The sequence below is a fragment of the Cupressus sempervirens genome, chromosome 4 (genome assembly GCF_028749045.1).
Source record: "Cupressus sempervirens isolate cs-2001-9-10 chromosome 4, ASM2874904v1, whole genome shotgun sequence".
In the NCBI taxonomy this organism is placed as follows: Eukaryota; Viridiplantae; Streptophyta; class Pinopsida; order Cupressales; family Cupressaceae; genus Cupressus; species Cupressus sempervirens.
The window spans coordinates 434,967,322-434,994,073 of NC_143121.1; the positions used below are offsets into that span (position 1 = coordinate 434,967,322).

Sequence of the window (26,752 nt, forward strand, 5' to 3'; positions counted from 1 at the left end):
GTCCCAAGTGATATGATGGCGGGACCAGAACATGGAAAGAGGACATGATTCTCTGCAATAGCACCTTTGAAAATGTGTTTATCATTAAATAATTTTTTGTGCAATAGGTATCTCTGCAGCAAGAGTTCCGATACCACAATTCTATCATGACTTATGAGCATTCACGAAGATTCTAGTATGTTGTGAATAATCTCTGGCACCCACTCTAATATACACAGCCATAATTTATAAAGTGTGCAGACAAAGATATAAAAGTTGAGATGAGATATTTGCCTCCACGTTTGGGCTTACATATAACCTTGTCATATCATCAAGAGGGTCTGGAATCACTGCTCAGATTGAAGAAATACGGCATGTAGGAGCCCATAGATAGTAAAAAGCAATAACCTTACCGTCCCTATCTGAAAGTAACTACTATAATTTATAGAATGGTTGTGGAACAAATATTGAAACTCTATTTAAGTTCTCCATACTCGTGAAGCAATATGCTTAAGCGGCAATCCTTCATGCGTCAACACAAAGGTAAAAGCAGCAACAGCAATGTTTTATATTGAAGGAGGCCCGATAAGAATGAATATAGATGCACACAATAATATTGTTGATTATCGAAGGTCCTTGAATAAAGGTTGCGAGTACGAATTGAAGGGAAATCAGAATCACTGCACTTTCACAGACGTAGGATTTTTTATCTTCAAAACCACGACTCACGCATTAACCATAGGCATGCCAAATATAGAGTACTTATTGAAGACCAATGGCCGACTAACGACATTGAATATCTACTAGTGTCATCGCACCGAGAATTCATGTTTCCATTTATATCTAACAATATTCTACATCTTGCGTAGGTATGGAGATATATGCGAGTAGGAGGACCAGCAACGATCATCATCATGTAATGAACGAGAGCTGTTGTGTATATAAAACCATGTTTGGGGCGGTGAAGATATTCATGCATTTCTACTCACAAATAACATTTCAAAAGCATCCCAAGGCTCACAGGATTATGCCCAGCCTTGCCGTTGTCATGTCTATAACAAATTATCGAATACAACAAATAGATTATTACTTATTGTTATGAAATATTATTGAATTAACCAAGTCGGTTAGTTATTTCTTGTGAAAAGAGGTGATGTCTGGAAAAGGCAACCGACACCTTTTGATGGTGATGTCTGGAAAAGGCGACCGACACCTTTTGATAGTTTATAAATATGAGATGTAAAGCAAACCATAAAAACAGTTTCATATTCATATTTTAAATTTTTACCTATCCTATGCTCTATGATGTATTATATTTTCCATTTGCAAAGAAATATTTTTGAACTAAACTTGTGGATGGTGGATTGTAAAATAAATTTTTGTGCGATTCCGGAGTTGAACTGTATTGGATAGATAATGCGTAAGGAGTGTCTCTAGCACGATTTTATTTCTGGATCAGTAAGAAATACTTATTTTGATTTATTTGCATTAGAGTTATAAATTATTATTAAGTCATGTCCCTTACAAATGTTTTTTATTATTTTCTATAGATATTTTAATATTCGATTAAGTGGACTAGGTCATTATTGTATTTTAAATCTGATAAACATAAATATTGTGAAATATTTAATTATTTTCGTATTTGTCTAATTTGTCTCTGCAAGAGTTAAAGTGCATTTTAGACTAGTTTAAATTGCATTTATATAATTGATCCATCGCATTTGAACTATTAAAATTGTTTATAGTTTAAATATATTAAACTTTATAAAGTTGTACGTTTCAACTAATAATATTGACTCTATTGCCCATTTAATTAAGCACTGGTCTTTTACTCTTGATTCATAATCCATATGCTGGCAACTGTTTCATTTCTTTCCATTGAAGAATTATTATATTCATTTGTCGTATTTATTCTTTATTTAAAACATTATCACATTTATTTATTTATTCATAATTTTCAAGTATAAAATTTTTCTATAATTCTTGTCGTTAGGAAAACTTCCAATACATTTGCATTCTAATCAATCTACTATAAGTGTCTTGGATCTAAGTGTTGTTCTCCAGGATCAGGTACACCTGCCTCAGTTTTGCAGAGCCGAAAATGTAGGGGATTTAGATCGCATCAATCAACCCCATCAAGTTGGCCTTAACCGGCTGGATATCCCAGCATTGAGCAGGCAAAGCTTGTAGGATTCCAATCTGAGGTTTTGGGAACCAACAATACCAATATCTCACATATGGATATTGAAGACTTTTAGAAGAGCAGACAGTGCTGCCACAAATGAGATTTTCTACATCTAACAAAGCAGCATTCATCTCGTCTCCACCTTCCCATTGGCTTCCCACAAACTAGAGTTTATGCATACATGTGCAAGGAATTTTGATTCCAATCAAGGACCATCAGAGACCAAGATGATAACACCATCATCAGTCTAGTCCAAGAAACGCTTGATGGGATCTTCCAGGTTCCCCCATCTCTAGTGGTTACCAACATTTCAAAATAAAGGGCCTTGGATAGATGGAATATGACACCGCATATTGCATCAAGTATGTGAATGACAACTAGTTAATCAATAAGAGGCCAAATCTTATCAGATGACCAAAGAAAGTAACCTCTTATCTTATCAATGGTGTTGATACTAGTGATGAAGGACCTCTGATGTTTCACACAGTGATGATTCATATTGCAGCAAGTCCGCTATATCATATCAGATGTTTGGTGATGACTCAAAGTGGTTGTTGGATGATGATACGCCCCAAGATCGTGATTTGCAGGGACTTACAAATGAGGAGGAAGAAAAGACATGTGCGGTGTTTGATACAGCAATGGCTTCCATTTCTTCAGAGGTACTGGTAGAGGTACGCAGTGGCAGTATCTTGTTGGTGAACATGTGCGAGGTTGTTAGTGCACATAAGGAGAGTGATCATGAGGTGAGCAATGAGGATAGAGTTTCCTATCACAGTGTAATTAGTGAGTCAGAGAGCTTACATAGGAGCCAAGGTGTGCAAAGACATCATGTGGCTTGACAACTAAAGGTGAGAGATAGTGATATCTTTTCAACTCTCGAGCATTATGATGCTATCCGCCAAATGTTAGCTCTATTTGGTTGGGGCATAGATTGCAAACTCTGCGAGTACTCTCAGAGTTGTCGAGTACTCTCATTTTTTTTGCTAGGCAAGTAATCTCAAGTTTAACTCTCGCGTATTTATAAATATAAAAAAAGGTAGGTAAAAATGTTGATGCAAGGAAAACACTAGATAAGATGCATTTTTCAAATGATGCTACTACTATATAACTACGTGTTTTCTCTATTGAGATGTCAATTTCAAATTTAATAGAAATTTGTAATTGAATTCTACAAAAAATATATGTTTCTTTAAGAGATTTTAAACTTTAGTACTTACCGCTAGTTTTTCCCAAGTTTTTGTCAAGTATATGAAGAGTTTTTACTGAGTTGCAAATTTTGGGCTTCCCGAGTACTCTCCGAGTCTGAGTTTGCAAACTACGGGTTGGGGTACTCCTATGTCAAATAAGCACGACGGTAGTTGCTTTTGCCTAGCAAAGATTCATTCACTTCAAGAGGCTGTCAAGGTCTTGAAGCATAATTATTTGCAGTTGGTAGCTGACAGGGATTACCTTTTTTAGTGGGGTGGCACTTGTTATGAGACATTGTTAAGGAAAGAGAGGTGGTTGAGATCACCTAGGCTTCTAGAGTTTTGTAGAACACCCAGTTGGCTATCTAGGAGTCACACCCTATGTCAGCCCCAAATTGAGTTCAACTACACGTAGTGGTGTTTGGTGGTGAGCTGACTTCCATGGATAGGGACGATCAATGTGATGAGAATGTACATTCGCCCTTGACAAGAGTGTTGTAGCTACAAATGAGATGAGTGCATCAATGGAGGATCGCAGAGAGCTTCCTATTGTACCAAGTCCCCAAGTAGTTAGTTAGCACACTAACAAATGATGTTGAACAAGTTATTGCAAGTCTTGATGTGACAGTAGTGTATTCTTTAGAGAGTTTTATGCAAGATACTAAGAGTACTCCTGCTTCTTCACAAGACTTGGGTAGGGCATCATCTAATTCGGGGGCGAGCTTCTGTTGGAAGCAAATATATTACTTCATCTCATACAGCTAATAGTGATAGACAATTAGTAGTGCCACACTTTTAGACGGATCAGTTGTGGATTGCAAGGGAACAAGTTGATGCTTCTTCATATAATTTCTACTACACTAAATCATTATGGAGTATCTGCTTGAGAGTTTGGAATTACAGGATGGTCCATCTAGAGCTTCTAAGGGCACTCCCATCCAAGGTTCTCGCATTATTTGAGGTTTGGTGGGAAAGACTGTAGAGACCTTTGCCACAATGCTTCCCCACTGGAATTTTGTGGTTAGGTCTACTAAGAGGGTTACCCAAGATCATGCCTGGCTAGTTATTCGGAGTCAGAGATTGGAGCCATCTCTTGATTCCCAATTTGGTACTAATGAGCCTCTCCCAGAGATTGGAGCATTTTATCATAGCTACATAGTGAAGAGTTCTCATCATTTTTCCTTTGACCACAAGAGAGGAATTGGTTTTGTGCATGTTGGGTTGACAACAAGCACATACCATCCCTTATGGGATGGGTTTGCATCAGAGATCCCAAACTCACTACAAGTTAGGCAAGTTTGGCGATCTGGCAAGTTAAGTCAGACTTGTCGAGTCATGGCAACCCGTCTTCTTGGCTCACCGAGTTTTGGCCATGCCTCGCCTAACTAGATGAGTTCGCAAAAAATGCCGAAATTGTCAAGTCACTCGAACCAAAACCTGGTTGCGGGGCTAAGATATTTGACCACTTGAAAACATAAAAAAGCAAAATCATTATTTTTTAACATTTCTTTTTGTTATAACCCTAAAAGGTATTTTAAGTGCTTAGTATGGGAAGAAGAGAGGAAAACTGAGAGAGAGGAAGAAAAAAGAGAAACCATAGGTTTGCAACCAACAAGGAAGAAGAGCATCAAGGAGATCACAATCAATTTGGGGAGGTCATAAACTTGGCATTGGGAGCTTTAAGGAGTCAATAGAAACACTCCTCAACTTATTTGCAAGAGGTAAGTGTTAAGCTTTGTAGCTTGTGTTGATTTTATTTTGTATGTTAATGTATTTTTCATTGTTTGTTGATTGTTTTTAGTTTTAATTTGTAAATCTTGAATTTGTTTATTAAATTGCACAGTGCAAAGCCCTGCAATGCTTATAAAACAGATTTGCAAACATGTATTTACAATTTTCTCAAAAAAATGTATGGTTTGATGATTTTTTTATTAGTTTAACTTTATAATTTTGTAAAATTTTGAATTTTCTTATTGTAGCAATCTTAACATTCATTTCTTAGAATGCATAAAAAGGATGAGGCTTGGAAATATACCGAGGTATTTTTCAAGAAAAGATAACAATCAAACAAAATGTTTATTTTAATGACCATATAAATTCTAGTGGCATCAATAGATTCAAATACCATATTGCTGCCATACTTGGGCATGATATTACTGTGTGCACTAAACAAACTATTGAGGCAAAACGTTGGAGTCATATCCAATTACAGATAATTACAAATACATGAACAAGAGAATGTAACTAGGAAGAGGCAACTTGATGAGTTAGGTCTTATTGGCTCCCATCCTCCAACATCCGCATCCACAAGTTGTGCTAGAGAGGGTTCTACTAGCTCCATTTCATCCTAGTGCTACTACTTTTGCATCTTCTCCTGATAGTGGCACTGTTACATTTCGTCCTAGTGCATGGAAGTCTAGATTGGATAGTTATTTGTGTCGCGCTCTATTCTTGGCGCACAACCCTCGCTTGAGAGCATGGGTTGGAACAAGGAGATTCATGATGCTGCCAAAAACCAAATTTGCAAATTTTGGTACTTTTGCAACATTCCATTTATTGCAGCTAGGTAATTCTTTTTTATATTTTTTCTTTAAGTTTAAAGTTAATTTTTTCAATCAATAGTTTGAATTTGACTTTGAAGTCGAAGTCTACTTGTCTAATCATAGATTCATAATGTTTTATTACCTAATCATAGTCTATTTGTGACAAGTCTCCTCATTAGCAAGGCATGACAGATGTTGTAACTATTTGTCATGTGGAGTGTAAAACCTCTACTAATTCTAAGTTTAGTGCCCCCCCTCTTAGATGAAATGGTTGAGGAAATGAAACTTGAGCTAGAGGACCATTGAAAGTCATGGACCCAAAAAGGTTGCACTATCTTCACAAATGGTTGGACAGATAGGAGAAATAGAACACTCTTAAATTTATTTGTTTCATGTGAAGGTGATTGATCATTCTACTTCCCTACATGCATTGAGATCGAATAATTTAAATTTAGATTTGTTAATTGATCCATGCTATTCAATTATTTTTCTCTGTTTAAATTTTGAAGGATCAACCATGTTCCTAAAATCTATTGATGCTTCCTCACATGTTAAAAATGCCACATATGTGAGGTTATTGGGCAAGTCATAGAAGAGGTGGGGGGAAGAAAATGTGGTGCAAGTGGTGCCAGGTAATAAAGCAACTTTTGTTGCTGTAAGTAAACTTTTTAAGTTTTAACTGTTCAAGTTTTGAAATTTGATGGAGAGACATCTATAAATTTATTTTAACTTTTTTTAACATATGTAAATTTCTAATTAATAAATAGGAAACTTTGGCCAACAAAAGATTATAAATAGGAGCTCATTTCATTTGGAAAAGCATGCTTAGGTAATTTATTTGCTTTTTTTGCTTTTGTGGCTTTTTCTGAGTTCTGATATTTTGTGGCCCTTGCTGAAGTATAAATGTTGAATCTAAGATTGCATTGGCTATTGTGCTAAGGTATACAATTGGCCATTTCTCCTACTATATTTTCTATGACTAAGGAGATTATTTCTCGACTGTTATTTGCTTTGCTTGATATCTAGTGGATGGTTTATGGAAGTGTGGAAATAGTTTTGAAGGTTCTCTTGCAAATTATTGCTGAAGATTAACAATTTGCCTACTATTCCTCTACTGTTTCATTCTGTATCTAAGAAGAGATATTTGTGAAAGGTATAACCTTTGATTGTAACGAGATTGTGAATTGTTGGACTGATAATTACCTGTGTTTGGATCTGGAATTGATTGTGCATTGAAAGAGGATAGATTTAGTTTCTGTGGGCTGTGGTATACTCTATCTTTGCACCCGCATTTGAGGAAGAATCGATCTGACTAAGGGCGGCCAGAGATTAGAGTGTTCAATGTGGACTTGAAGGTGGTTGAGCTTTCTTCCATTTCCATTTATCTGCATTTGGGGTGCATACAGTTTCTAGTACTGGTGCGATTTATTTTGGATTGAAATTCCAATGTCTGAATTCATATTTTAAGGCTACAAACCGTGCAAACTGGGTGTTCATTTTTCTTCATAGCTGGGTGATATCTCTTATATCTGAGCATCTACATTTGGCAAGATTATCTGAGGTTCAAACTGCAACTTTGGGAGGTATTCCAATATCAGTTCTCTGCTGTGGCGTTGTGAGATTATTAGTTGGCATCCAGACCTGTGGACGTAATTGTTAACAAGGTGTATGTACTGATGATTGAATTTGCATAGTTGGTATGCTGCCCTTCTTTACCAAGTTCATCCCATCGTAATTTGTTGATATCTTTGCAGCCTTTTGATAGTTAATAAAAAGCATTCCAGTAACATTGAGGTTCAAAGTTAGTTGCTTGAGAATATTTTCAATTCAGAATTTTGTATGCACATACGTGAAGGAGGGTTTATATCAGTTGTGAAGTATTCAACAATACCAGAGTCTAAAAGTCTGATACATTTGGTGAATTATGAGTAGACCAGTACATTTCCTAGTGTTGTGATAAAATCTAAACACATATCTGTACTGTGATAACTGAATTGCTTCCCAATGGTTTGACAAAATGTCAAAATTCTGATTAGTTAGAGAAATCTATGTATTAAGGTTTAATTATTGAACTATAACCAGCTAGGGGTTTTTACAACGCTGTAGATTGGGTGAGTCACCATTATTGGTATGGTGACAGTATCTTAGGATAGCTTTGCGGATAGTGTTATCATCACAAGAGTTTGTAGGTGATGGCAAGAACATTATACATATTTATCCTAGTATCTGGGTGGATCATTGTGTTTCTTTGATTTATGTAATTTCTCGATGACAAACAACCTTAGGCAGGGAGGACTGTAATGTCCCCTTTTTAGCATGACCATGATAGTGGATGAATTTAGCCTACTACTGGCTCCTTGTCGGCTAAAACTGGTGATTAGAGGACCCTATTGAGGGTTATAGCTCCGCTCCATTTGGCAGGACTCACTATTTAAAGTAAGTCAATAGATGGTTCTGATGAGATCAGATGAGTTAGAGGAGTTGAATGATACTCAATTTCTATTTTTGGCTTCTGGTTTAGGCTCCAAGAATCTTGGAGAGAGTGTCTATTTTTAAAAGTCACCCTATCAAGTTCATTCATCATCTTTATTCATCACGATCACTCATGTGATGTCAAAGTTCAATTCTGATTATTCTTCAGTCATTTTCGCAAGACGAATGAATTATGATTATTATGTAATTAAATCCGCTGAGGTTTCTATTTTTCTCGTATTGTAAACTGGCCACCTTAGTGTCATAGCTTGTTGGAACTAAATTCAAAAAAATTAAATCTTAGGCACAGGAAAGAATGACCTTGTGTGTCAGAACATCATAATATGATTGAAAAGGTTGTTTTAGGAGCCAAAGGAAATTAAATATGTGCCTAAGTATAAAGTAAACGGCTTTAAAGTGAAAAGTGTCTTGAAGAAGTTATCTTTATTTATTACAAAAGAAATGCTTTGTGAGAAAGGAATTCATTGTATGGCTTATATTATTTTATTGTGCACTCTGAAACAAGGGTTTCAACATTGTTGGAGAATTGTGAATTCTTCACCATTTCAGCACTTTGAATCTGTGAAACACCAAGTTAGTTGTGTTCTATCTACTGAGTATTGGTCTGAGACTTATCTATGAATTAAATGGTGTTGTATACCATTCAATTAATTATTTGACTGTGTTTTGGAGAAGGATTGGAATGAGTTTCATAGTGTTGAATCTACTGCAACATTTTTGCAAATTGGTAGGAATATGGACAGCTATCACAGGGAATTATAGTTCTGCAACTGAAGTCTATGTTTGATGCATCTGGTGTATGCATTAAGCATCTGCGATCAGAATCACAGAGGTGGTGTTGAATTTCCAGCAACTGCGTCCAATATCTCAGGTTGGCATTACATTTGTATTGGCTGCGAACTCCCCTAGTACAGCAGCGTTGCAATTCCATAGGCTGAGATCAGTTCTGAATGTGGTGGCATTTGGATTTAAGGGAGCTGTGATAATTTCTGGGGTCAACATTTTTTACATTTGCAACTGCAAATTATCATAACAATGGAGTTGTCTTCATTCTTGCAAATGGTGAATATTTGTTGAAGTTAAAAAGGTGCACGTTAAATATAATAATTATTTACAATATCTTGTACATATTTGCAAGGAGAAATAAATTTCAGAAGTTGAGTTACTTTCTCATGCACACTATTCAAAAACCAAAAGAAACTCTTGCATTACACACAAAAATCAAAACTTGACTTTGTTTGCCAATTGTTTGATGAAATGTCAAAGAAGCAAAATTGAATTTTGAGGCGAGAGCCAGCAAGGTTCCTTATAGTGATATCAAAGCTTGCATCTTAAGTGTTTGAAAAACTGTCAAACCACTAGAATTGAAATTAGAATCGGTTGGGTTCTTTACAGTGGTATCAAAGCGTGCATGATAAGTGTTCCACAAAATATCAAACCACTAGAAATGAAGTTAGAACCAGTTAAGTTCTTTACAATATGGTTGCTTGTTCCTTCAATTTCCCGATTTTACATACTTGCGAGTTCGATACATTAGAGGTGAGTCATACACACTTCCTAGGTTCCCCACGGATAAGATCATACTAATGGAGTCGGCCAGACAACTCATGGTAGTACAGTCATACCAGTCTACTTTTCATAGACTGGGTGTGGGAATTTCTTCAAGAAATCCTTTAAAGATTGGTGGTTACTCTTTGGACACAGAGCCCAAAGCAAGGGATATAGAGTTTGAACTCTAGAGGATCACCTTGAAGAAGTTCATGGCAAGAACTTGCTTTTACTGGTGGGGATTGAATGATAAGATGAGAAGACAGTTCATCCATGTTCATTGTCTTGAGGACATCTAGATTGATTTGCACACAGAGATAGACATCCGTTGGATGGACTATTCTCAGTTAATTGCAAACCAAATTGAAGACTTCAACCTTGAAGAGATTCCTACCATAGTTTCCTTCAAATGCATCATACAGCATCATACTTGATCAAGGAAGCAACAACAGAATCACCTTCCATAGATTCTACTCTTTACAGACAGATGATTGGATCTCTTATGTACATGGTAAATACAAGACCTGATATTTGCTATGCTGTTAATGCATTAAGTCAGTTTATGTGTGAGCCAAAGGAGATTCACCTAGTCGCAGTCAAACACATCATGAAATACTTACAAGGCACTCTTAACCTTGGGCTCAAGTACGAGAAAGTTGAATTGGAAGCATTTTACTTTGGATAGATCTTTCTTAGGTTTATCATTCCTTTGATTACCCTTCTTCTTGAAATGTTTTTTCTTGCCTTTATAGGAATTTGTGTTGAGAACATGAAGTTCTTCATCTTTAATTTTCAACTTTCCCCCTTTCTTAAGTTTTCTAGATTCTTTCTGAAGACAATCTCTCTTAAATCTATTGAAGTCACAAAGATTGTCTCTGGCACTTACTCCTTGTGTGAACGTTTCCCATAAATCTGGCAACCCATCTATAGCCATCAGCGTTAGTTCCTTCTCGTCAATTATAGTTCCTATACTTGAAAGGTCATCTCTTAGACTGGCAACCCTTACGAAGTATGAATTCATCGATTCTCCCTTCTTTATCTGTATATGATTTTGTTGTCTTTTTAGTGCAAGGACTTTAATTGCATTGTTGACCTCATATCCATTTAATAATGCATTCACCATATTAAATGTTGTTTGATGTTTCATTAGCATGAGTACTATTTCATTTTTTACTCCATCTAATATGATTGGCATGGCTTTCCTATTTCCTTTACTCCAGATAGTTTTATTAGGTTCAACAACAGATTGTTTGGATGCGGAAACAACAAATTGTTTTACATCATTTTCTTCAAGAATCATCATGATTCTGAATTTCCAAGCATCAAACTGTTATTTTCCATCAAACCTGTCCTTGGGTCTGATTGCGTATGCCATTGAAGATAGAAGAATGATGCTAGAAATATATCAAGTCTAATTGTTTAATTTGCAGAGCCTAGGTTCGACTACTAGAGTTTTGATACCATGTAAAGTTTCTGCAAATTTTATATGATCAGACTTTGATAATAACTTCTATATTGTTTGTTGAAGATGATCTTCCTTCGATTTGAACTTGGAGAAGAGATGTCAATATCAATTGTTATTCTGAAATGTTTTTGTCTTAGAAAGTATTCAAGTTTAGGTAGAATTTCTTAGAGGAGCAGACTTGATCTATTTGTGTGTCCTTTAACTACATTTCCATCCTATATAAATATGCAACCAAAGGGCATGTCTCTCTAATAGACATGCCCCTATCTAGGTCGACCCTGATTAGTTTTCCCAGAATTGGCGCTCAAGGAACAATATCATTAGTTAGTGTTTATCCTAACTAATTAAAGACAAGTTTAGACTTGTCTAATTAACCCAAGAGAGACACCGATACCTTACTAAGACAAGACAATCATATATATAGCCTATCACAAGAAAGGCATAGAATTATTACTCTGATCCGTACGATCTGTACTGTCGGACCAGCATGATTGAGAAGTTACATAACAAAAAGATGCAGAAAGAGACCTAAAACTGAACTTATCTAATAGGTGATGCACCAAAAAATTATGAATACTAAAGACATGACTGTTAACAAAACAATGAAACTCCCCCTATCGATCAACACTTAAATCCTATACTGACTTGCATTGATATTTCATAATAAGATCCTAATAATGAGAGTTAAAGAACATGAAGACATTCACAAAACAGTCCCAAAACAGAAGACACAAATTACAAATTGCAACTAGGTGATAACCGAGATAGACTGATAAGGAATCCTAAAAATTCACTTAACCAATCAAATATTACTCACACACACTAACAGAAAGGATTAAGGCTAGATTTCAAATCAAAAAATATCACTAAATGATTCAGTACATGTATCAAATATCCTCCGAAACAAATTACAAAATATGTAGAAAATGCTTCAAGGACACAAAACTGTCACGAAAATCCTCTCAACATAATCAAAACTCCCCTTTACAATCATAGTCCAAAAGACTTAAGTACAAACCCCTTGGGTTGAATCCATGAAAAAAGGCTCTAAAAAAGGAATCAATACTCATCAAAAATGATGACAACTGACTAATAAATTGCACTAAGTCATAAAAGAACCTATGACTTGTAATGCCCCAAAATTGGCTCATTGCCATTATACCAATTCTGGTCTATTCTTGATCAATCCTAAGACCTATTCTAATAGGCAATTCTCATTCTGCTACTTGACTTAATTGTCAAATGCAGAAAACCTAAATCTGCATTCATCATGCTTATTATTTAATTCCTATAGTATTGACTCATATTAGCCACATTAAACCTATTTGATTTCAATTTAATTTAATCTAAAGTATTCATACTTTATTAAATTAAGTTATATCCTAAGGCTAATGTACTATGGAATTAAATTTATTTAATTTAATAAATATACCTATTTTAATTAATTAAACAAAATTATTTAATTAAATGGAGAACTTACTTCTAACTTATTTTAAAAAGTTATTTAATTAAATGGGAAGTTATTCCTAATTAATTAAATGAAGTTATTTAATTAAATAAAAAAAGTGCCTCTAATTAATTAAATAGAATTATTTAATTAAATGAAAAAGGTAATTATGAGAGCATATCTCACTTTATTAAATTAAATAATATCTTCAAAATCTTCTCTTCAGTTCTAAAATGCAAACTTTGAGTAAACTATCTCTCAAAAAGGAATTAAATCAGTTAACTCCTTATTCTACTCAAAAAGCTCAGTTAACTCCTTATTTTACTCAAATTAAATCAGTTAACTCCTTATTCTACTCAAAAGAAATCAGTTAACTCTCCTTTCTTAAGGAAGTTTCCATTTTAACTGAACCTCATCTTCAATCCTGACCGTTGATCCAAATCGATCTCAACCGTTGATGGTTTTCAGGAAAATCTATATAAGAGACTTTCCTCTCTTCATTTCAAAGAGAGGATGAATTTGGAATTTGCATCAAATTGCTGCTGGAATTCATACTCACATTTGCTCACATTTGCTCATATTTTACATACATTTACATCCTTAGCTTAATTTCATTTAGCATAATATGCATATGATTAATCTAGTTTCCTTTACTTGTTCTTAGATTAGAATGCATTTCTCATTCTAGATTAATCTACATAATAATATAGATTAGCTGCATTTCTTTAAATCTTTCGTTCTTAGAGGGTCTGGTTGCTTAACACCTCAAATTTGAGGATATCTAACAAGCAATTCTCTTTAGATAGAAGGCAACAGGTCGCCTTGCCGGCTGATTTTCGGATGAACAATCCAATGTTCATTCCGGGATGAATCCACAAATAAGGACCATGTTGAAGTGCGTGTGTTAGCATAGGCCACATTTTCACATATACATGACTCACTCCTAACCACTCATGAAACGCTCCAACTAATCATAAAGACCCTCAAGATGCTTGGTCAAAGTCCAAATTCAACCCAAACTGATTCCTATATTCATTCCTTACAATCCCAACCAATCCATAACACTAAGTCTTCCCTTAACATCAAGATAACTTCCAAGACCAAGTATTATGGCACATGTCAAATCCATTACTGCCCAAGGAAATATTCTAATATCCCTTTATTTGCATTTAAAACAAAATATCAAATGATTTATAATTATCATTTAACATATTTGTCTCACAATATAAACTTAATGCAAATAACTAAACACCTCCTAACACCTAGCATTCCTTTAAAGTTTCCCCCACCCCACGACACATATTATTACATTTTTTTGGGAAATAAAGAAATAAAACTTCACCTCAATATCATTAATATTAATACATTAATATTGTTGGTATCTTTCATTATTAGACATTAATATCATTATCTTATCTATCACATCCTCGGATTTCAAGATTTATGCAATACAGTTGAGGGCAGAATATATCACGTCACAACCCTAAAAACTATTCATTTCACATGTTTCATCTTCTGGAGAGCTTGAGAAGCAACAACAGCAAGGGTTTCCTGTGTTTAAGCAGCTTCCATTGGAGATTTTAATCCACCTTCTTGCATTTTTCCTAGTCTGGAGTTGATCTCTCGGGCTGGAGGTAGTTTGTTGTTCGGAACCTCTTCCTTCGATTTGTTGGGCACGTTTTATGTTTAAGCTGCCATGATTGGGTTTTACATCTGGTTTTATGTAAGTATACAACTTACCATAGCTGTGTTTTAAATTATTCCAGATTTAAAAGAAAATACGGGCTACTGGATTATTCTTTCCTTGTTCATCTCATGTTGTTTCTGATGTTTAAAATGTAGATATGGAGTTTAAACCCTTGCTTGCTGTTGTATCTTTATGGGATTTTGTTTCCTTCATTTGTGTTGGTATCTTTCATTTACAAAAAACTCGACCCCTGTAATTTGATTATTTGCCTGTAGATGCATTTATCTTCTTGTGGGTGTTCTATGTTTTGGAAACACAAATATGGAAGCCTTTCCTGGGTTTTATCTAAGCCTCCATTATTTGGTGGGATTTCAGAAGAAGTAAAGATATTTGCTAGCTGTGACTACATATTGAAGGTCTGCTGTAAGCTATATTTGCCATGGTATCCACGAATTATGTAATAGCTTTGAGTTTGTTCTATTCTTGCTTACGTCTGGTGACCTTGGACATTGGAGCATTGAGTTGTGACCTTTCTCTGCCTTTTCTGCTATAAAAGCCGTGATTTTTCTCTTCATTTTGGTTCTCAAAACTTCATTTCTTCAAAACCTGAAATGCATTTCTTACCCTGTTGTTTGGAGTTATGGGGTTTTGTTTTCTACTGTGTATTCTTGGCTCTGCTCTTCATTATTAGAATCAAATAATATTACAGTATGGAAATTCCCATCACCTGCATGCGCCATAACTGGGCATGTCAAAGGGGAAGGGTCAATTTCTTCTTTAAATTTTGAAATGACTTCTGCAAGATGAGGTACTGGGACACAAATATCCGTTGTCATTGCTTCATTTTTCTTGCAGGTGCTCCTTTCATATTATTTTGGTTTTCACTTTGAAGTTTTGTCATGAGCATTTGTTGTAACCTTCATGCATACCTCGGTTTCTAGAATCTTCTTCTATCTCCATATTGGGAAATCTATAAAGTTGCAACTGATTTTCATCCTTTCTGCCGCCAAGAATGAGGTCTTTGGAGAACATTTTCTGTGACTTTGAAGTAGGAAGTATGAACTCACTGTCACTCACTTACCCATTTCATCTATTCTCCATGTTGTTAAGGCGTGACTCTCTTCTGCTGGATATTAAAATTTCACGCATTTTGTATTTGGAATTTTACTTCTGATCTTGAGCACACTTGGTGGTTGAGCCACCATTTTTTGGAAAACCATATTTGTTCTGTTACTGCTTGATATATAACTGTTGTTGCTGTTGATGAAGATTTTTCAACGTCTGAAAACAAAATGTAATTTCTGATGTACATTATTGCTCTTATGTTCACTTCTATTTTTTTCATTCTTTTATCTGGAGCTTCCTAATGTACTTTCTGCAATTACATACTAACCATTATTGATCCGTCACTCTATTCATACTGTGGCTTGTCTCGCATATCTGCGTTATCCATTTCTGAATGTTGTTGTAATCTGTATTGTCACTTTGATGTGATACTATGAAGTAAAAGGTTTCAAGCATAAACTTGTCCCCTTAATACTACTTTTAATTTAGTATTCTGACACTTATGACCCAAAGAATACCACAATATATCTCCTTGACATCCATTTGCAGTTGATTTCTATTGTAAACATTCAGTCATGATCTTTGAATGGTTTCATTTCTATTTTATGCAAGTACTTGTAGAAGAAATGAAATACTTGAACAGATAAGAGGAGGTGAGCTAGCATTGCTTAGATCATATGATTTAGTACATTTTATTTCACTAAAGAACCTTGAAGCTGAAACAGCAAAGCCGCAGAACAAACATGGCAACCTTGCAAGCAATCAGCCAGTCATAACCAGGCAATGACTGGCTCCTTATGACTCTTACACTCTTTTATTTCATTTTCTTGTACACTTCCACTTGCATAGAATAGGATCATTTTATAATGAAAGCTACTCCCAAAGCTTGTGTGGGATTAACATTACATTTAGTTTATCCTTTCATTTATCAGATGTTAATATCATTTGTTCGTATCTTTGAATAATTAATACAAAAAAACATTTAACATATTTCAGTTGGCTCAAGATAAAACATGATAGCAGTAGAAGTGAACTGAATGTATTAGCTAGTCATGTGCATTTGTATGAAACTCTTTGCATTCAGAACTGAATTTCAGCATGTGTAGAAATTTAGTAACACTTACCATTAAAGGAGGAAAATCATAGATCGTGTGCTTGAAGTAAAGTGTGTGGGGCCTCAGAAGATCCATATTGATCTAACTGATGATGAGCTGCCACCACCACCAAGGAAATCCTCTCCAAAGGCACCTCCTCCTGTAGAAGTGTTAGTCGCCACAGCTCTCCATAGTTTTGCACCTGCTTCAAATGAATCACTTGATTCACCATTGCATGTGGCCATGGATTCATTTCGTACAGAGCAGGCACCTCCTCATAAGGACCTAACCCAGTTACAACAGCTTTGACTATTTCCTCGACTACCAATGCAATCTTGGCAGTTGATCAGTATCACAATTTTGAGAGTATGTTTGATGCATGCTCCATAACTATTCCCAATGTCAGAGTTCCATTCATGGCATTGATGGATACCTCATCGGCACAATTTGAACAACTCATGGTAGAGGTCACACTCAATAGTCTAACTCTAGGCGCAATCCAGACTGAAGCTCCACCCATTGTGACTACAATTGCATAGGTTGATATAGTGTCCACTTTGGTTACCACCGTTGCAGTAGGATCTTCTTCACTCTCTCTCCCTCCTTGACTCACTGCAATTATTCAAAAGAGTAAGAAAGAAATCCCAACCAAGGATCATGATTTAAGGTTGGTCTACAAAACCAAGGACCCTAAAAATAAGAAGGCAAAGATGGTTTCCAAGGTTACGGTTAGTGATGACAAAACTAAATATGTAGAGGTGGTTCAACCTCTTGTTGAAAAGCCAAGGGAAGAGATGCAATCCAGTGAGTACAACTTCGCCACCATTGAACTTGGCAAACAAACTTGTTTGACTTGTTAGCAAGACGCACATGATATCGTCAGCTTGCTTACTCTAAAGAATGACACGTTGTGGGAGAAGACCAACAAGCTCAAGTAAGAGAATGTGTGACGGATTGACATCATTGAGAAGATAAAGGCCTCTCCTTTGACGGCTGATTCTATTTCTTCAACAAATGCAATGCAAGTCGAAAGAAAAGCCAAGGTTGTGGATGAGTGGGGCAGTCACATAGAACAGAAGGTGCATGAGTGATTTGAGATGCGTATAGATTATTGAAGAATTGAAAGAAAATATCAGCCGCATTGAATGATCTACTCTTGTCATTCAACCATCAGCTCAAGCTTTTCGATGGAGATCTAGAGGTCTGGAGAAGCATGCCGGAGGTTGATCTCGATGTCTTGTCTAAATATGAGGTCATGTTTCCTATTAAGATGTGTTATGACTATTTACATCATATGGCCAACTAAGAACAAGTTATGCAAGCAATTGTAGCTGAGATCAAAGCGGCGATGGAACAAGGCAAAGCCCAAGAGAGCATGATCGATAAAGTTTATCAAGAGCAGACAAGTAAGATTTTAGCTGAAAATGGCAAATTGATTAACGAAGAAGATATCCTAACTCAGTTTATGGAAGCTATTCATCTACAACTTGAGACGAATGACTTTAATTTCAACAAGATAGATATACTAGCAATATGGAAAACTTCATTGAGTGTGTTGCAGGCCAAGCTAAGGGAATGTAACAAAGTTATTTAAGAAGGTGTCAACACATTTCAAAAAGTGACCATCATTGCACAGCATACAAGTAAACTAGATGCCATGGTTGTATGACAGTCTCTGTAGAAGTTTGGATAGCTAATTAATACTCTGTGAAGATTCCTTCTAAGTGTCTTGGGCACTTATTTTTCCATGTTTTTAAGGAATAGATATAGTTTATGGTAGATTGCATGTAGAAGCAGAACAATTTGTAAATATAGGAGAGAGTTCATTGTAAATATTCATCTTTTGTTCCTGCAAGGAGACTATGATGAAGTTTCATGTGGCTTGAAGACATTGTGTTTCTTGATACAAAAAATTTGAATTGAATAGAAGAAGGCATTCCCAAACTCTATGTTGTGAAGCTTGAGATTGATTGGTGTATTCCTATGTTGCATTAATTGATCTATATCTTTGATTCAATTTATAGTTTGATTGTGTGAATCATTTGAGCACTCAATCTGGTTTCTTGAAGACTTTGTGCTTCAAGAAAAGGGACTCGTATAGTTAAACATTAGTAACAAATACGTGGAATTAAAGACTTTGAGTTTTAATTTTAAGTATATTCTTTCAGTTTAGGATAGTTAGCAAGAGACTTTGTGCTTTGCTACTTATTCTGAATTTTCATCAAAACAGATTAATCATGAGACTTTGGGTCATTATTAATCTACCAAATATAATCATAATTGTTGCCTTAGTAGGGGTTTTTCTTAAGTCAACCACCGAGCCATCACTATTACCATAGCAGTAGATACTCTTTGTTAAGTTTCAAGTAGTTTTTCTCATATATCATTCCTGAAAATAGAGGAGTTGATTTAGAGAACCGCCCATTTTGTCAAATTCAGTTAAGTCTCTATTGCTGAGAGGAGACATTTATCTCACAATACCATTGCCTAAAGTCACAATTTTGTAAGTTTTAGTCTTTATTGACTTAATGAAAGTTTTAGCCAATGGGTTGGATAATGAATTTGTCTAATCCTGATCATGTGATAAGTAATGACAAAATATTGATCATGTGATATGTGTGTGTGCACACGCGCACATGTGTAAATATCTATATTTTTTATCTGTGGTTGTTTGGAGGGGATCATATGCAAGTTCAATTGTTTAATTGGTGAATCCCCAAACCCAAAACCCTATGTACTAAGTTTATGTTTTCCAGGTCAAGACAGAACGATTTTAGAAAGGTGTCATTACAGGGCATTTCATCGAAAACAATTCCCTCCTTCCCATTACAGGCATCTTCCAGACAGATCTCACACCGCAATGATTTGCTCCAATGCTCCTCATTTAGTTAATATTTTGTGTTTAAAAGCTCATGCTATAGACTTTCCCTCTTTATGTTTTAGGAGTATCGATTAAACATTACCAAATATTAGTACAAATGGTCAAAAAATTAGTACTTCTGTTTTTATGTTGAATGGAGAGGTGATATGCTGCCAATCATTCTCTTTGTTGCATATATGAAGATAATATTTTTCTTTTCCCTTTTTATCCTGCATGAGATTCTAAGTCTCAAAGTATGACTCAATGCAAATTTTATACCTCACCCAGTTCTTCATTCAAATTTGAAGTTCGTGCAGATGCAGGTTTGTCAGTTTCTTCATAGTACATTTCTACATCCATATTCAGGAAGATTGCCTGCACTGTCTTCACTAGTTCCATCGAAACATAAAGTGATATTGGGACAAAATAACCTGCAGAGTAAGCCATAATCAAATATGAACAAAACAAACACAGAGTTTATCTATCACGGAAATTAGTACTAATCCCACAATGAATTTCAATAAAACAAAAAGATGATATCTACTTTCATGGTGCATATTCCAATAACAAGTGTTTTGCATTCATCAAATGGATCAAGTGTGTTTATGTTATTTACCATAAGCTACAAAAACGGCAAGTAAAAATTTAATGAGTATATAAAAAGTGTTATAAATTGTAAGTATTAACGGGGAATTTTATATAGGAGTCTCAGTCCTTGAATTGAACATACAAGCTGGTTAAATAATTAGCCAAGCAATGAAACAATGATCAAAGAGAACAATTTTAATTTTAAGAAAATGACATATCCACCAGAGGAAAAGAAGATTCCAATTGAAAAACAAATTGGATACAAGAACAAGAAAAAGAAAAAAAAGCTTTTCTAGGGTTACATAGTGAAGACTGAAGAGCATATTTGACTGGTCTTGGACTCTTGAGATAATGATTTCTTTTTTATTATAAAATGAATGATCTATAGAGGACCTCACAGAAGAATGAAATTGGCAAACAATAAACAGCAAGAAAAGGCAAGAAAGTGACAAACATGACAAAACCAAGATAACAAGCTTTCAATCTAAGAAAGCAAAGACAGACCCATGTTAGCATTTTAATATGTGTTTTGCATGACAACAGAAAATGAAGCAATGTATTACAATGCCCTCTCTTCAAATTGTGGGGAGAGGTTCTGTAGCGTACACCCTGAAAATAGAAATTGGTTTCTTTGTGTTGTTGGAATGTTGTTCACTAACATTACCAGCATATAATTTGACACTTCTGTTCCGGTTTTTGACTGAATATTGTTCAGCATATAACACTATAATTGCAACTTGATTGAAAGAAACCACTTGAAATTGATTAATCATTGCAGGTTTTATATGGGTTCATTAGAAACAATAAGAATACCTGATTCCAATGCAGAACTAGCAATATTAAAGGTCTGATTTTAACAATAGCAGTGAACAGACATCCAACCAGCATCAACACCTTCCGAAATTGAAGTAAATGAACACAAGTCTGATAAGGCTCTGAATCTGATCAGATGACAGAAGTAGAAAAATAACCCTTTACCCATGCCAAACTGAGCATTCTTATGCAGCAATTAAGCCAAGGACTCCACCAGTGACATAACGAACTCATCAAAATGACTCAGAACAGGTTGATTAGCCCTATCCACCACAGAAAATTGCTCAAAGGGAACAACAAACTCAGAAACTACCCTGCTGCAGAAAATCTGAGCATTTAATACTGGGCAATTAGCTTCAAACTTCTTCATTCTACCCTCCTCTGTCCACAAACTTCACTGAATTCAGTCCCAATATCTTCTTCACACCTGAATGCCTCCTTAGTAGGATTGACAACTGTCAAAAGTGCCCAGAATATTTAACAATGAGAGATTGAAACAAAAAGAGAAAGGCAACCAGCTGAAGATGGTGACTTGGTTTAGAAAACTTCAAAGCTTTACCAAAATGACTAAAATCTGACATGAAGCACCTAGTACAAAGAGACCACTTTAACCCTACCTAAAAAAGATCACCTACCAATAAATCTGGGTCAAAAAGTGCGTTTTGATTCATTCTGGCTAGTTGTGCAAACCATTAACAGTCAAAACCATTTTGGGAAAAAATTGGCAAACCAAAAGTCTAAGATTTTCTGAAAAAAACAGGTTTCCGAAAAAAAAATGTAAAAATTGTAGCAAAAGAGACAATGTAATGAGCCCTACTGGCTCACTTCTGACTATGCTGTACAAGTGATACTGTTTTCCTTTCTTTTTTGAAAGTTTGTGATTTTTTTGGATTATATATTTTTTAGTCTTTTCAGATTTTGAGAAGAAATAAAAACAATATATAGAAATAAATGGAAATCCACACTCTTATTTATAATTTTGCAAATATATACAATGAATTGCAGCTGTATGAAAGGCACATTTATTAAATATATGAAATGCAAGGAACCTGGTATGCACATTGGGTCTCAATACGAGAAGGTATCGATCAAGAATAAACCCCAATATTGGCGTGGGCCTATAGGAATGTAATCCCAGACCAGCATAAGGGTAACACTGGCCAAACTTGCACTAGGAATGCCTCAAAAACAGATTTTAGCCTTGGAATCTAAATGATATTCCTCTATGTATAAACACAGCCCCTAATGCTTGTTGCCAATCACTTGTTCTGCCCTAGAAAATGCTATTTTTGCATTTGAAATTCAAAAAACACTAACCGTCTCTATAGTGCCTCTCCCATTTGATTTCTGTAAGTCATCCTGATGGATGCAACCTTGTTGATCTCTCCTTGAGAAGCGATCATGATTGGAACCATGAGTGGTCTACACCCTTGGGGTGATTTGATTTATATTACTGTATCAGTTGCTTCGATTATGCTTATGGCTGATTTATGAGATTATGATGTGTTAGATGGTTTCACTGAGGTTTGTGCTAGTGGTCACCAAGATAGATGTGGTATCATGATGTTGTTCTGTGATTACCCTGCGATGTGTGCAAAGATTGCATTGTGTACTATTACCCTGCTACATTGGACTAGGTTCCTGTAGTAGTGGTTAGTCATGTATATGATTGTGTTGGCTTATGTGTTTTAAGTGTCTTTTCATGTTGTTTAAACAACCATTATTAAATGCTTAAATAATTAGAAATGGATTGCCCATGGTGGATTCATTGGTTTGTTGCGGATATTTACCTTTTTATATTTTGATCCGAGAGATACTTGTTACTCATGTTATGTTTTACATTTGAGATGACTTCAGGGTAAGATGTTATACTTTGGTTTCAGATCATAGATGTTAGACTACTATGTTGTTCAGTTGATCATATTGCATGATGATGCCATTTTGAGATGACAGTGTGTTTTATGATGATATCTAGTTATCCAATATTTGGACATATCTCTAATTAAGATTTAATGCTATGGTTATTTACTTCATTCTTGCTTTTTTATGATATATGCGAGCGTGAGTGATGTAAATAGATTATTTCAATATAATTGAATAAATGGTTGAATTAGGTGATTTAATACATTTATTGCTTTGGCTAAGTTATTATATGCAATTGCACTTGATCGTGTATTTTAGTGTGCAAGATTTATATCCCTGGCAGTGGCACATAGAGATTAGTGATTTAGCCGTTCATATTTTACCAATGTCATCCCTATATGGCCAACATATCTTATTTAAATGTTTAAATTAAACCTTCTGATGATTTGATAAATCTGGACTCATTTGCATTATGTGACTAGACCTGTGAACGTGTCTGAGCATTTAGAGGTTTGCATTGTCGCAAAATTGTTAAGGATTCTATGATTTTGGTTTTTGGGTTTTCAGGCTTTATTTTTAATTAATTTTAATTTATGGCAGCTTTGCCATAGATGAATTCCAATTACTTGGAATAGCCTGTTTTCGTTTGGGTTGATTTGGGGTCTAACTAAGTACCTGGTTACTTACCCTAATCGATTACCTGGTTACTTACCCTAATCGATTATTCACTCGAAAGTGAATAAGTATCCAAAAAGGAATTTTATTCCTCACTTCTCACTTTTGAATTAGAAAGTTTGAAAGTAAAACCCAGAATCCTCTTCATGAGGAATTACTGTTATGTTTGTTGTGGGAGCTACGGGCGTGGGATCGTCGCGAAATCGGTCTCATTGGATCCAACTCGGGGAGGCCTTGGATTACCACAATTTTTGGCCTTGGATTACCATGATTTTCGGCTACTTCTATGAGATTTTTATTTTATGGTTCAGATTCTCATTTTGTCCTTTTGGTTGCGAGGTAGGGATCTCCCGTTTTATTGTTTTAACTCTATTTCTACTTTTGTTTTTGGTAGCCATTTATTAGGAGGCTGAGAACTAGTGTTCCCCTCTATTTTTGTATGCTAGTTGTACCCGGTTGGGCGAGTATGAGCATTTCCCTGTTTTCTGAGATGAGGGTTTGGGGTTTTGCATCGTTTTTGTTGGCCATTTTTGCATACGGACTCCAAACCCAAATTCTATTTGATATTTGTGGCTTTTGTGCCCTAAGACCAAATGGCTTTTAATTTCGTAGTTTTTGAGTTTTGAGGTTTTTACCTCGATTTGCATGTCGCCCAGTTTTCTTGGGTTTTCTTGGCATGATGTTGGTCGTGGACTTGGATTATCCATAGGATGTTAGTCAGACCTTTGTTGCATCTTTATGTTTGCATTGGGATGTGTGTTGCATCCGTACTCCCGAAGTGTTCGATTGAGTGACTTTATACCTGGTGTTATGGCTTCTTTTGGACCCTTGTTATTATTTAGTGCACAATAGGATTCGCGTAGAATCCATTCTCTCAGACTGAGGCCGGTTGAGTGATTTCATGACGTTGGTCTTGTTGCATCATTGGGATTCGTGTAGAATCCATTCTCCAAATTGAGGCCGGTTGACTGAGTTCATGATGTACGATTTCATTGTTTTTTGGGATTCATGTAGAATCCATCCTCCCGAGTCTATTTCGATTGAGTGTTTTCTTGCATTGTATTCTCATCCAGTCCTTGTGCTATGATCTTCGTGATGGTTGTGCGCCGCACACAAGCACATACGCGTGCATTTTCCAGGTGACTTACAAGGCCCAATCTTCCGTCGTACTTCCGAGAGTTATAATCATCAAGGTTGGGTTGGGAATATGCATGCCTACAAGCACTCATCGTTGGATGAGCATGGGTAAGGTAGGGTAGCATATGGAGGGGGCTTCTATCTCTGCAGCCTGGTGTCCATGCCCAGAGCATTGCGTGTAGAAGTTTTAATCAAGTGATAACTAAATAAAATGTGTGTAATAATAAAACTTAAGATACTAAAATGTTAAGTGAGCACTCAATTCAGTTTGAGGACACTTGTTATGTGTGAGCACCAAATTAAATTTGAGGACATAGTGCTAGAGCCTTCCATTGAGGAGTTGAATCTGAACGATCTGAGCGTGGGCTTTTCAATGCCAAATGACTCTCCATGATGTCAGCCCCTACATTGTAGCCCATTGAGTGACTAACTAGGACCTGTAGTAATTGTATTGTCTCATGATCTTGGTTTCAGTCATCATTACTGTCTAGTGTAAGTGTTAGCCATAGACGTTTGCTTTATGTGTGATTGTGGTTGGATCATTATCTCCATCATCACAGCGGAAGTGGACCTATGGGTTTCACGTGGTTGGGAGGCATAGCTACCTATACCACTGTTGGGAACCGGTGTACAAAGACAATCTTTTGTCCTAGTGCAACCGTTGTTGGATGTTTTCACTTGGTACTTCGGGTTTCGGAGTATGCTTTCTTGTGATTTATGCTTTCATTGGAATGCTTGGATATCATGTTTAGATGATGTTAGTTTATTTGACGCATTCCTATGTTATGATGTTTAGCATATGATTAGATGATGTGATTTGCTTAGTTGGAGTATCTATTGCTTACTGGTGTAGCATGTTAGATTTCCCGTGTTTATGATGTTTAGCATATGTTTAAACAATGTGATATGCTTAGTTGGAGTATCTATTGCTTATTGGTTTAGCATGTTAGATTTCCTGTTCTTATGATGTTACTACGTGTTAGTAGTGACGTCCTGATAAGACAGCTCCAACTATCTAGTTGGCAACTTGGGATGTTACACACGGGGGATGGCTAGGACCTTTGAGGTCTCATGATGTTATTACGGTTGGGAGGAACCGTGCACTTAGTTCGTTGTTTCAGTACATTGCGATGCATGTTCCTTCATATGCTGTTATGGATTAGATGGATAGTTTTATTCTACTCCCTGTTGCATAGTGTTGTGTATTTCTTGTGTTTGAGTGTCCAAGCCTCAATTTGTGGATCTTGTACTCCCCAGTATGGAGAAATTATCTTTTCTAGCTTTTTATCATTTATTTTTCTAGTGTGCTATCTTGGTTCCTTGCACAAGATTGTACTTCCTCGCACTAGATTGTGGAAGTTTCGCACAGGGCCTTGCATTTCCTCGTGCGAACCTCAGCACCAGTGCAGTGCTTTTGACTATTGGACCCGGCATTTCCTCGCGAGATATGGCGTTTCCTCGCATGGCTTAGTGTGCTTTCTCGCACGAGACTGTCAGTCAGTTATTCTCTTGTGCGAAAAACAGGGGGCATCTCTGTTGTTTTTCAAAGAACGCAATTTGAACTTTTGAGTACCCTTTTATGTAATATCGCCTCTCCCACAATAATTATATATATAATTATACTAAATTATGATTTAAAATATTAAGAGATGTTATAATTGATTGATTAATTAAATAAAATAGTAAAATATAATTATAATAATAATCGTATAAATTATTATTCAATATATTATAGATATTATAAAGAATGAAAACTTAAACAATAAATGAGTCAATCTTATGGGAAACATCAATAAATTTTATAACTAAATATGATATATTATAACATATGTGAATAATATAAATTATTTGGTTAAGTAGAAATAAACAATGGATCTTGTATAGACTCGACTGTTAGAAAGACATGAAATAATATATATAAGGTGGCAATTCCATCGATAATTGGGAGGGGATAGGCAGTAATGATATAACAAGAGGAATATACGGGAAAAAGAAGACGGGAAGATTGGAACATACAATTTGGAATTTACAGATAGAGGCCAGAACAAGTATCGAAGGCAAACTCACATTCCTAGCAAGATGACAAGTTACTTACCCATCTCCAATTAGTGTGGATAAGA

General features: G+C 35.6%; 1 protein-coding gene across 6 annotated transcripts in view; it reads right to left on the reverse strand.

The window, feature by feature from the left end:
• LOC149561880 (putative phospholipid-transporting ATPase 4) overlaps positions 1–26,752 on the reverse strand; it is a 159,720-nt gene that overhangs the window by 100,469 nt on the left and 32,499 nt on the right. For all 6 annotated transcript variants that reach the window (XR_016363871.1, XR_016363869.1, XR_016363870.1 and 3 more), the window contains exon 3: positions 19,836–19,987. Coding sequence is in view for 2 of the 6 variants with exons in the window: in XM_089825408.1 (XP_089681534.1) it covers positions 19,836–19,987 (152 nt within the window). In the remaining 4 variants the exon portion in view is untranslated. The remainder of the gene's footprint in view (positions 1–19,835; positions 19,988–26,752) is intronic.